Below are 13058 nucleotides of genomic sequence, written 5' to 3'. Positions count from 1 at the left end.
CCAGCATCGGCAGTTCCTACTATCTCTGCTATTCAGAAGAGGTGTTTTTGAACAGGCACAAAACGTACTCGAGTGTCCCTGGCTTCCAGCTTCACTCTGAGACAAATGACAGAGTGTTCATTACCTGATGAGTTATGGTAGTTTGCATTTTGTATCATTATGGTAAGCTCATACATGAAAGAATGCGCCAATGGCAGAAAATCTGAAGAACACAATGAAAGTAGGAACATAAAAATGTACTAGCACTTTTGAATGAAAACTTCCATTGCATATTGCTTCAATTATTTGTTGACTTGCAACAGCTATTGAATGAGGCATTATCTCCTGCAAACGATTGTGCCGGAGGATCATTGCTGTGCTAACAATGATTTACAAGAGTCCATTCCTTGTCTAAATGTATGTACATGCATTGGGTTAACAGTTGTTTTCTTGTTGACAATGTTAACATAATTATCTTCTCTTCTTTAGCCTCCATGTACTCTGAAAGGCACAATAATCCCTCGGAGATCAGAAGCCTCATGGCCGAACCTGATTATTTTGATGATAACCCTGAGCTCATCAGGCCCAAGAAGCTTCTCAATCCAGTCAAAGCCTCTAGGAGTCACCAAGAACTGCATAGAGAGCTCCTCATGAACCAGAAAAGGTGAGGAAACTGTCAAGTGTATCACCTTAATTTGACTCTGCACTGCTTTACTAAATTATATTGAGATGATGAATCTTACAGTAGACTTGGGGATCTAGAGTAGAGGTGACCACTATTTGGAACCAATATTACTTGGCTATTAAGACAAATGATCCAAGTTGGAGATCTGCCCAGCAACTTGTGTATTTCTATAGCAAATCATTCAGCGTAAATCTTACCAGAAAGGATCTGTGGAGTTTGTGATCTTCAATTCGCAAAGTTAAGATTTAAAGTGAAGAAATGCTCTTAGTCAATTGCGCAACTTTTGAGTGTTGTTGGAGCTGTACTTTATCCAGGTGGTGGATAGTATTCCATCAGACTTTGGAATTATGTCTTGTGGATTGTGCAGGGTTTGGGAAGCTTGTGGTAATCACCTTAGAATTCCAGCCTCAGTCTATAGTCTACATTTACTCTTGTAACCATAGTATTTATATGGCTGATCTAGTTCAATTTCTGGTCAATAGTAACCCCCAGGATGACGTTGGCAGGGGAAGTTCAATGATAGCTGTGCAATTGAATGTCAAAAGGAGAGTGTTAGATTCTTTTGTGTTGCCTAGCACTTATGGGGTAAATAGGCCTATGTCTAAATATTGTCCAAGTTTTGCTGTGATTGGAATGGACTGCTTCATTATCTGAGGAATTGTGAATAGTACTGGACATTGTACAAAACTAAGCAAAATTTCCCATCTTTGGCCTTATATTGGGAAGGACATCGAAGCACCTGTAGATGGCTGGGTGTAAGATACACACCCCAAAGGAACTCCTGCAGCAACATCCTGGATTTGTAGTAATTATTCTCCAACAATCATCTTTCATTGCACTAGGTATGAATTCAACTCCAGTGTTTTCCCTCTGATTTACATTGACTTCAGTTTTTCTGGGCTTCTGGGCTCCTTGGCACCATACTTGATCAAATGCTGCTTATTAAAGCCTCCGTCTGAGCCAGGATATTAGTATGCAGAATCTTGCGATGCAGCCCATTCTAGATTGGGTTCTCGGTTTGTGCCTAGATCAGGAAGTCAGTGGGAATCATCTGGGTCCCCTGGTGAATCAGCTGGTAGAAAGCATGTTGCCCACTAGTACATAATAAGCGTCATCACTCACATCTCCCCCTCAAGTGCAATTGTTTTGTCCATTTTTCAACCAAAACTGTAATGAGTTTGGAAGTCTTATGACTCCAGCAGAACCCTAATTGCGCTTTGGTGAGCAAATTATTGCTGAGTAAGTTGCACTTGATGGCACTATCAACAACCCTTTCCTTCAGTGTGCTGATGATCAAGTAGTTGGAGTGGTCAAGTTGGATTTGCTTTGTTTTTTTGTGGACAGGACAAGCTTAAGAAATTTTCCATATTGTCAGGTGGATGCTAGTGTTGGAGCTGTACTAAAACAGTTTGGCTAGGGGCGTGACAAGTTCTGGAGCACAAGTCTTCAGTACTGCTGTATCAGCTGTAATACAGCTGGGCTGTTGTCAGGGCCCCTAACCTTTGCAGTGTCCAGTGTCCTCGGCTGTTTCTTGGTGTCATGTGGAGTGAATCAAATTGACTGAAAGCTGGTATCTGTGATACTGCAGACCTCAGAAAGAGGCCAAGATTAATCATCCACTCAGTACTTCCGTCTGAAGATTATTGTAAATGCCCCCTCTTTGTCTTTTGCACTGATATGCTGGGCTCCTCCATTGTTGGGGGTGAGGATACTTTGTAGAGCTTTCTCCTCCAGCTCCGCCATTCACAACTGGATGTGTCAGGTCTACAGAAGTTAAATCTGACCCACTGGCTGTGGAATTGCTCGGCTCTATTTGTCACTTGCTGCTTGTGCTGTTTGGCATACATATAATCCTGATTTGTAGTTTTACCAAATCAATACCTCAGTTTTAGGTATGCATGGTACTGCTCCTGGCTTGCCCTTTTATACAGTCTCCATTGAGCCAAAGTTAATCTCGTACCTTGATAATGGTGAACTGGGGTATGTGCCAGACCATGCGGTTACATTGTGGTTGAATACCATCTGCTGTTGGCTCACAGTGCCTTGTAGAGGTTCAGTCTTGAACTGCTAGATTTGTTATTCATCTCATTTGACGTAATGACAATACCACACAAGACAATAGAGTGTATAGTCAATGAAAAGATGAGTTTCCACAAGGACTACATGGTTATCACTCTGATCTACAAATTGGTAAGGATAATGCTTAGTACGCTTATACCCTTGTTGCTTCCAATTTGTATTCAATACAAAGGAGTATTGCTTCATCTGCTGAGGTCGGAGCGGCAGAGGGAAGCAGGGTGAGGAGGAAGATTGTAATCAGCAGGAGGTTTCTTTGCCCATGTTTACCCTGGTGCCATGAGATTCTTGTGGAATGCAGAGTCCGTTTTGAGAGCTGCCCAGAAAACTCTGCCAGTGGGTCAGTCCTCACAGTTAGACAGAACACCCTCCAAGACGGTCATGACAGTAAACCTGACCGATTGCATCATTTATATGCACCCAATCATAGGCAAGTCAAGCAACAATCTGACAAACTGTAATCCAGCTGTCTCACTTTGGCAGACATCTCCAGGTACAAGTACAACAATCTTTGTGAGGTCAATACAATGGGTGTGCCCTTGATGTTTCTGGTGCGTCTATGGATGCCACATATCCAGTTTTATTGGTTTCTTACTTCCTGGAGCAGTTTAGTACAACTAAGTGATTTGCTAGGGCATTTGAGAGTCAACGACTGCACCTGTGGGTCTGAAATCACATGTCGAACAGGCCAGAAAAACACAGCAGATATCCTGCCTGAAAGGATCCCTCAGTGAGAGAGTTGTGTTCTTTATGACAATTGATTAATAATTTTGTGGTATCATTACTGAGAAATCTTTCAAATACAGACATTTCTTTTAGATTGAGTGAACCAATTAATTAATTGATTAATTCCGGTACGAATAAGACCTGTGACTATAAGTAAGTTTTTTGAATAAGAAATGTTATTTGAGCTGAGATATCTCCGGTAAATTAGTCAATCAAGCTCATTCCAGCTGGCAGCGTGGGGTCAGATGCTTGTAATTGAAATCCTTTCAGTTCTAAAAGTGGCTGCAATTTTTAATGCAAGAGAATTTCCTCTACAAATAGTAAGTGAAGTTTTCAAGAGAAGTGAATATTCTTAGTTTTCTGTTCCCCAGATTAGACTCCAATAGATAATGACTGAGATAGGAAATCGAACCAGATTGAAATGAATGGCCAAGGTGGTTGTGGATTTGGCTGAGATTTGCCAACAGATAAGAGCTCAGGAAGGCGATAAAGCAAGTTGGGATTTCACCCTTCTGTAGAGCACTGAAGAAGCCATTTTACTGCCTGGATTTGGTGTATCGTTATTAGAAAGATTGTGATAGCTTTCACTTCCTACTAATTCATCTACTGAGATAATTTACAGGGTGAAGTGCAGTATGTGATAGAAATGCTAATGAAATATTGGCTTTTATAAGTAAAGATTTAGAATATAAAAGGAAAGATGCTTTCCTACACTTTGTAAAAGCTAGATTAAACCACATCTGGCATATAGCTCTAAATAATGTACCTAAGAAAATACTATATTGGCCTTGGAAGGACTACAGTGCAGATTCACCAGAATGTTACCATCTCTGTAAGGGTTAGATTTTATGAGGAGAGATTACACAAACAAGCCTGCATTCACTAGAGTATAGAAGTTAACTTGTCATTTGTTTGAGGATTTTTGAAGGAATTGATAGGGTGGATCAAGATACTTGTTCCACTGGTGTAGAGAGTGTGGGACAAGGGAATATAACCTTAAAATTAGAGCCAGAACATTCCAGAGAGACTTGGGAAAACAGTTGTTCATTCATTTAGTAGGAGAAGTCTCTGCCACAGAAATCAGTACTTGTCAACTTTATCACTTTAAATCTGAAATCAATTTTTTTTTTACAGGACAAGGATAAGGAACCAAGGTGGATTCATTTGAGATGAGACACACATTTGTCATGATTGCTTTGAATGATGGAATAGCCTCTCTCAGGGCTGAATGCCCCACTGTTAATCCTCTCGTTATGTCCCATTGTCTTTATGGTCCAATTTTAATTCTCACTTTTCTGTACTTACTGCCTTTCAATTCCAAACATCAACTTGGACATCCGCAGTTTATGTGTGCTGCAAGTTCAGGTGCTTTGCCTGTGACTATTCTTTGTGTTCAAACAGATTGTAAATAATAGAGTGACCACACAGCCCAGCCCTATATTGCCTGAGGCTAGTTTTTTGGTAAAGCAGGAATGATGTGCTATACTGCTTTCACCTACTAGATTTCAGGATTCTGGGATTGATGTTTTCGTGTAGTACCACCAATGCCAAATTATGGATCTATCAATGCCAGGAGACTTTTTGCACACATGAGGAACTTATCCAGAACAAAATGAAAAATTCAAAAGAGAAACCTTTCCATCTCTCTCCATGTGTCCAAGCTGGTCCTCAGCTTTGAGGTTCCTTGGAGAGATGAGGCCTGGGGGGAGAAAAAAACTGAAGGATTTTCCCATCAATAAAAACAAGAAGTAAATATTCCAGTTTCAATGAGCAAGAGTAATGTACGATCAGTTCCTGCTTGTTTTCTAGTGAATTCAAATCATAGAATCATAGAATCGTGAATCACTACACAGTGAATTCACTGGTTCTCCAGTTATGAAGTGACCCATGAGTGGAGTTGCTCACATTGAAGCATTAGTAAATGTTGAGACCATGGGCTGGATGTTTCATGCCCCCTCCGGATGTGTTTTGGTCAGTAGGCTTGCGCAAGAAAATGAAGGAAGCCTATGTCAGGTGTAGACAACAGGGATCGAGTGAATCCCTAGAAGAGTATAAAGGCAGTAGGAGTATACTTAAGAGGGAAATCAGGAGGGAGAAAAGAGGACATGCAATAACTTTGGCAAATAGGGTGAAGGAGAATCCAAAGGTGTTTTTTCCAAACTCATTAAGGACAAAAGAGTAACTAGGGAGAGAATAGGGCCCCTTAAAGGTCAGTCAGGCTGCCTATGTGTGGAACTGCAGGAGATGGGTGAGATACTAAACGAATATTTTGCATCAGTGTTTACTGTGGAGAAGGAAGCTAGAGAACTTGGACAAATAGATAGCAATATCTTGAAAAGTGTTCATATTACAGAGAAGGTGGTACTGGATATCTTAAAATGCATTAAGGTGAATAAATCCCTGGGACCGGATCAGGTATGCCCTAAACTTTGTGGGAAGCTGGGGAAATGATTGTTGGGCCCTTTGCTGAGATGTTTGTATCATCGATAGCCTCAATTGAGGTGGTGGAAGACTGAAGGTTGGTTAATGTGATGCCATTATTTAAAAAGCGTGGTAAGAAAAAGCCAGGAAACTGTAGAGCAAGAAGCCTGACATCAGTGGTGGGCAAGTTATTGGAGGGATTCTGAGGGACAGGATTTACATGTCTTTGGAAAGAAAAGGACTAATTACGGATAGTCAACATGAGAAATTGTATCTCACTAACTTATTGAGTTTTTTGAAGAAGTGATGAAGAGGATTGATGAGGGCACAGTGGTGGATATGACCTATATGGACTTCAGTAAGGCATTTGACAAAGTTCCTCATGGTAGACTAGTTAACAGGATTAATCACATGGAATACAGGGAGAGCTAGCCATTTGGATACAAAATTGGCTAGAAGGTAAGAGACGGAGGGTGGTAGTGAAAGCTTGCTTTTTAGACTGGAGGCCTGTGACCAGCAGTGTGCTGCAGGGATCGGTGCTGGGTTCACTGCTTTGTTATTTATATAAATGGTTTGGAGGTGAATATAGGAGATATGGTTAGTAAATTTGCAGATGACACCAAAGTTGGTGCAATAGTGGACAGTGAAGAAGATTACCTCGGCTTACAATGGGACCTTGATCAGATTGGCTGATGGGCCAAGGAGTGGCAGCTGGAGTTTACCCTAGAAAAGTGTGAATCGCTATATTTTGGTAGGGTAAATCAGGGCAGACTTTTTTTCTGAAGAAGGGTCTAGGCCCGAAACGTCAACCTTCCTGCTCCTCTGATGCTGCTTGGCCTGCTGTGTTCATCCAGCTCTACACCTTGTTATCTCAGACTTATACACATAATGGTAAGGTCCTGAGGAGTGTTGCCAAACAAAGAGACCTTAGACTGCAGGTTCATAGTTCCTTGAAAGTAGTGTCGTGGGTAGATAGGATAGTGAAGAAGGCATTTAGTATACTTGCCTTTTATTGGTCAGTGTATTCAGTACAGGAGTTGGGAGGTCATGGTGCAGCTGTACGCGACATTGGTTAGGCCACTTTTGAAATACTGCAATCATTTCTGGTCTCCTTCCTATAGGAAAGATGTTGTGAAACCTGAAAGGGTTCAGAAGAGATTTACAAGGATGTTGCTAGGGTTGGAGGGATTGAACTATCGGCAGAGACTGAATAGACTAGGGCTTTTTTCTCTGGACTGTTGGAGGCTGAGGGATGACCTTACAGAGGCTTATAAAATCATGAGGGGCATGAATATGGTGAACAGTCAAAGCCTTTTCCCCAAAGTAAGGAGTCCTCTAGAGGTCATGGGTATCAAGTGAGAGGGGAAAGATTTAAAAGGGACCTAAGGAGCAACTTTTTCATGCAGAGGGTGGTGCGTGTATGGAATCCGCTGCCAGAGGAAGTGGATGAACTTGGTACAATTGCAACATTTTAAAGGCATCTAGATGGATATATGAATAGAGGGATGTGGGCCAAATACTGGCAGATGGGATTGGATTAATTTAGGATATTTGATCACCATGGATGAGTTGGACTGAGTTTCTGTTTCCATGCTGTACATCTTTATGACTGTCAGCCTGCTCAATTGGTTGGCAGCTCTCTCTCATGGGACTTGCTGCCAATGAAGGGTGCACGTCCGTGCAGAAGCTTGTTTAACCCGTCTACAGCCTGTTACAGTGGGCCTATAACTGGCTAATTGGCTGACTGTGGACTTCTGGTGTGGGGAGAGGGGGCACAAGCCATCCATCCATCCCTCTAAACGTCCATAAGAGCAATAAGATTCTGCCACCTTTGACCAAATATGCACTTTTTATGAAGCAGTGAACCAGTAGAATGTTTAGGTCCATGAGTTACTGAATGGAACCTTTTTATATTACGTTATGTGCCAGAACCAAAATAAATAACCAGTGGTATTATAATTACTGAGCAGCAATTATCTGAGTTAGTTGCTTAGAAATCCCTCCATATACTTAAACAAAACACAAGGGTAGGTGTGGATTTCAGAGGCAGCTGGAGATAAGATTGGCAGATCCTTAAATAATCAGATCCTGAAATAACAATTAATGAGAAAGTACAACTCTGAAGTGACAAATTGCTTGAACAGTCAAAATTTATCTTGGGTCAAGTTGCCACAAAGTTATTTGTTTCCCATTGTTTTAAGGAGTGAAAGAAATTTAAAGTTTATTCTTGTTGTTAAAATCCTGGTGGTGGCCATTATTGGATGTGTCCCTGTTTTTGCTGTGACACGTACTTTGTATCTTCACCTTGTCAACGTTGCCCTTTCACCTTGGAGTTTTGGTTTGATAATTAACCGGAACCCAGGGAAAGGAGTAAAATTGCACAGGTTCTCATGTTTGTCTCCAGAATAAACGTCTGTACTGAGCAGATGGTGAACATGAAATCTTGGGCTGGATTTTCAAGAAGTGATAATCACACTCCGATTGCCCCTCTGCTGCTGCTCTTTCACATTAAGAAAGACCTCTGCATTTCTAACAGGAAACTCCAGTCCAGGTTCCTTCAGAAATGTGAAGTTGTGTTTTAAATCTGACAGGTCCCTTCAGTGCAGGATAACCAGGGCAATACAAACCACATCCCTGTTTTCACAGCTCTTTGTAATTTTTCCTGAGTAACAATTTAGTTAACTGCAGCGATTCCCTCTGAATTCTCTGATTTAGGTGGATACTTTCAGAGGTTCCAGGGATAGGGGAATTGCAAAGTGGAATCTTCAGTTTCCTCAGAGAATGCCACATTTGGAATTTGACAGTGTCCCCATGTGCAATTCCAATCTACGCTGCAGAAATTATTTTTGGCCCATCGGAAAATCCGAACACTCATTTTTAATAATCTGATTCTTCAGCTGCTGACAAAACTAACCTCTTAAATCAGCCCAGCCACTGCATTTTAAATAGATTGTTGGAGTGACTGTTACAGTGGCAATGCAGCAGTGGTACTTGCCTTTCAATAAATACTGCTGTGTGTGTTTTATGTAAGGTAAATGTTTGTGACACAGTGCATTAGCAAATGCTGCCATATGAAGAACATTCAGATAGGTGTCTGTAAGTAAATAAACTAATGAAGGAGAGGGGAAAACCATCTCCACGTTGAGTTCAGTCACTGCCTTCTTTTACTAGACATTATAATTCCCTGAAATTATCAGCATACCAATCAATTCCCTGAGGTGGTTATGGTATTTGTTGCCACGCCTCTCAAGAATGTTCGTGATGTTTTCAAAACATCCATCAATTCTGTCAGAACTCACTACAGCCATTCACCCCCACCAGGTAGACTCCTAGTTTGGCACAGTCAACACTGGGTAAGTTCAACAGGGATCAAATACAACAACATGGTTAAAAATCAATCTGTGTTCAGAGGAGGCCTGTGTGTTTTAATGCAACTCCCCTCCCCTACTGCTGCTGATGTGGCTGCGGCTTTGTTTATCATCAGATTAATTGATGCATCAGAAATCACACTGAGAAGAATCAACATGAGCTGCATTACGTAGATCCAGCTGGTGCAACAACCTACCAAATAGAGTCAAATTTAAGAACAAACATTGGGATCATGAGTTTCTCATCCTATTGTAGTGATGCCACAGAGACCAGAAAAGTTCCACATTCGACGTTTGCTCAGTCAGTTGATCTCCAGTAGGATCACAGTAATATACTATAACTCTGCAGCATCTAATAGAGGGGGAAACTGAACCATATTCCAAACCAAACCATCCTCCCTTTCCACTGACCCCACCACCGAAAGCTCCACAATTCCAATTAATCCTTTGAATCACGCCAGAATTATGCATAAATGGCTCTGTAATTGCAGCATTTATAGCAAATGCAACATTGCATTTGAAATGTTGTCTTGTATGTTTATTTTGTCATTACATTCTACATAAGTTGGTTGATTTTTATGTTTTTAAGTGTTCTACTCTTAGAATCTGAGGATTTTATGGCACAGAAGGTGGCCATTCCTCAACCAGAGGGTGGTGAATCTGTGGAGCTCATTGCCGCAGGAAGCTGTGGTGGCCAGGTTGTTGTGTATTTAAGACAGAGAGGTTTATGATTAGTAAGGGGACCAAGGGTTACGGGAAGAAGGCAGGAGAATAGGGTTGAGAAATGTATCCACCATGATTGAATGGTGGAGCAGACTTTATGGGCTGACTGGCCAAATTCTGCTCCTATATCTTGTGGTCTTATGGAAGCATTGTGTCTGTACTGGCTCCCAGCTTGTCCCATTCTCCAGCCCTCTCTCTGTAGCCCTCTAAATTCATCACTTTCAAGTATATATCCAGCACTCTTGAAGTGTCCAATGGAATCTGCCTCCACCACTCTCTTGGGCAGTGCATTCCAAATCCTAACAACTCTGAGCAAAGAAGTTTCTCCTCATCTCGTTCCTAGCTCTCTTGCTTACAATATTGAAATTGTGATCCCTAGTTACTGAAATAGCAATGAGTGGAAACAGAATATCCTTCTTTACTCTGTCAAAATTGTTCATTATTTGAACACCTCAACATGGACACCTCTTCTTCTTAGAGCAGAGAAGATGTAAGCTCAATTTCTCTAATCTTTTCATCTAACTATAATCCCTCATTCTAATACATCTCCTTTGCACTCTTTCTGGGGCTTTAAGCTTCTTCCTTAAGTAAGGTGTCCAGAACTGTATACAATACACCAAATGTATCTGACCAATGATTTGTAGAGGAGTAGCATCACTCCTTGCTTTTATACTGTATGCCTCTTTATAAACCCAAGGATCCTATAAACTTTATTTATAACTGTTTCAAATTGCCTGGCCACCTTCACACATTCATGCATGTGAACCCAGAGATCCTTCTGCTCCTGTAGTCCTCTCAAAGTTGTACCATTTGAACCTGTATTGTCTCTCCCTGTTTCTTCTACCAAAATGCATTACCTCACATTTCTCAGCATTGAATTTCATCTGCCAGGTGTCTGCCCATTGGCCAAGTTGTGGTCCCACTGATCTCACTCAGCATCATCCTCACAATTCACTATTCTCCTGAGCTTGAATTCATCTGCAAATTTATACGTTTTGCCCTTGACACCCATCTCTAAATCATTTATTTAAATCAGAAAAAACAAGGGTCCAAATACTGATCCCTGGGGAACATCACTTTCAACTCATCTCTAATCTGGGAAATGCTCATCTATGCCTATCGTCTGTTTCCTATCTTTTAGCCGCCTTCTAATCCATGCTGCTAAGGACCCATCAATCCCAAACACTTCTAATTTGCTAACCAACTTGTGGCACCGTATCAATTGCTCTCTGAAAATGCAAGCACACAACATCCACAGCACTACCCTCATCCACTGCCTGTGTCACCTCGTCAAAGGACTCCATTAAATTTGTCAAGTATTAACTTATTTTTCTCTAAGTGTATCCCATATTATGGCCTCTATCAGTTTTACTCCTATTGATGTCAAGCTGACAGGTCTGTGGCTTCCTGGGTTATCCTTTGCCCCTTTCTTAAACAACAGTGTCACATATGCAATCCTTCAGTACCCTAGCACTGTACCTGTGATCAGAGAAGCCTGTAAAATTTATGTCAACAACTCTGTAATTTGATCCCTTATCCCTGTAATCTTAGGTGCATCCCATCTGGACCTGGTGATCTCTGTACCTGGAGAGCTACAAGCCTTTTTAGCACCTCTTCTTTATCTATCACTATACTGCTCAGTAGCTCAATACCCACATTTTCAATTGGACTATTGTTACCATCTTCAAATTTGATAAAGGCAAGGAAAATATCAGTTTAATACCTTTGCCATATTCTTTGCTTCAGTGAGCAGCTTATCCTGCATGTTTCTTTAGTGCTCCACTCTATCCTTCACTAATGTTTTACTATTAATAATGTTTGAAGAACGTTTTACTATTTGGCAGCCTGCCATCCTTTCCTTATGCTTCCTCTTAGCCTTCCTTATTCTAGTCTTAGCTTCACTGCTGCATTTGAGGTATATTTCCTGATCTCTATTGCTCTTATTATTTAGTTATGCATCATATGCCTCCTTTTTCTTATTTTCTCATCAATATCCTTTGTCATCCAGGCTACTCTGTTTTTCGATACTCTGCATTTATTTCTCATGGGTACATACCTAACTTGAACCCCATTCATCTGTCTTTGAAATTCTCCAATTTTTCATTCATTGCTTTATGTACCAAAATGTGTTTCCAATCAATGTCCTCCAGTTCAATATTTAGACCTCTAACGTCTGCCATTTTCCATTCCAGGATCTCAATCCTTGACTGCCTTTTATCCTTTTCTAACTTAAAACTGAACATTATGATGTTATGATCGCTATTGCCCAAATGCTCTCCACTCTGACTTTCTGCACTTAGCCTACCTCATTTCCTAGGACCAGATCCAGTGCAGCTGCCTTCCTGATAGGAGTAAAAATGTATTGTTCCAGAAAGTTCTCCTGCATGCATTGCAGTAATTTCTCCCCTTTCATGCCCCACACTCCACCTTTTTCCTAGTCTACCCTAGAGTAATTGAAATCACTAACTATCACAAACCTGCTTGTCCTCCAGATTTCCGTAGTCTGCCTACAAATGCTCTCTTCTACTTCCTCCCTACTATTGGGAAGTCTATAATAAAGGTCCAACAAGGTTCTCATCCCCTTCTTGTTTCTCACCCCAACCACACAGATTCTAATTAAGGAACTGCATCTTGTTCAACGGCAATGATACTGTCCTTTAATCAAGACTGCTATGCCGCCTCCCTTTTACCCACCCTGTTTCAGCTAAAAGCCTTATAATCTGGGAAGTTATGTGCTCAGTCCTGTTCTGATTTGAGCCAATTTTCTGTCAATGCTATTAGGTCATATCCCCTGGAGCAATTTCTGCTTCTAGTTGCCCAGTTTGTTCACTGTGTATTTACCCTGCCCTTATCTTTTTCTTGCCCATTGGAAGGCAACTATTGCTTTGTTCGCTGTCAACATTCAAACCTTCCATCACTTCCTTTTCCCCGTTTCTCACCTCTTTGTCCTCTCTAGTATTTCCAATGCCAAGCCCATTAGTCAACCCAACCCCTCGTGTTTTCTTCAACTCTCTCATATGGATTAGTAAGTAGCATAGGTTCAATTTGTTTGAAAGTCTCCAACCAGTTTACTGAACAGA

The 13058-nt window shown here is 41.1% G+C and overlaps 1 protein-coding gene across 4 annotated transcripts in view; it reads left to right on the top strand.

Annotated features, from left to right (window-relative positions):
- The window catches only part of LOC109916433 (protein FAM107B-like), a 179834-nt gene that overhangs the window by 149682 nt on the left and 17094 nt on the right, over positions 1 to 13058 (top strand). For all 4 annotated transcript variants that reach the window (XM_020516148.2, XM_020516150.2, XM_020516149.2 and 1 more), the window contains one exon: positions 469 to 643. In XM_020516148.2, coding sequence (XP_020371737.1) covers positions 469 to 643 — 175 coding nt within the window. The remainder of the gene's footprint in view (positions 1 to 468; positions 644 to 13058) is intronic.

The sequence above is a fragment of the Rhincodon typus genome, chromosome 16, assembly GCF_021869965.1.
Source record: "Rhincodon typus isolate 14 chromosome 16, sRhiTyp1.1, whole genome shotgun sequence".
Classification (NCBI taxonomy): Eukaryota; Metazoa; Chordata; class Chondrichthyes; order Orectolobiformes; family Rhincodontidae; genus Rhincodon; species Rhincodon typus.
The sequence above is the reverse complement of the archived record's forward strand: the minus strand, read 5'-3'. Positions and strand labels throughout refer to the sequence as shown.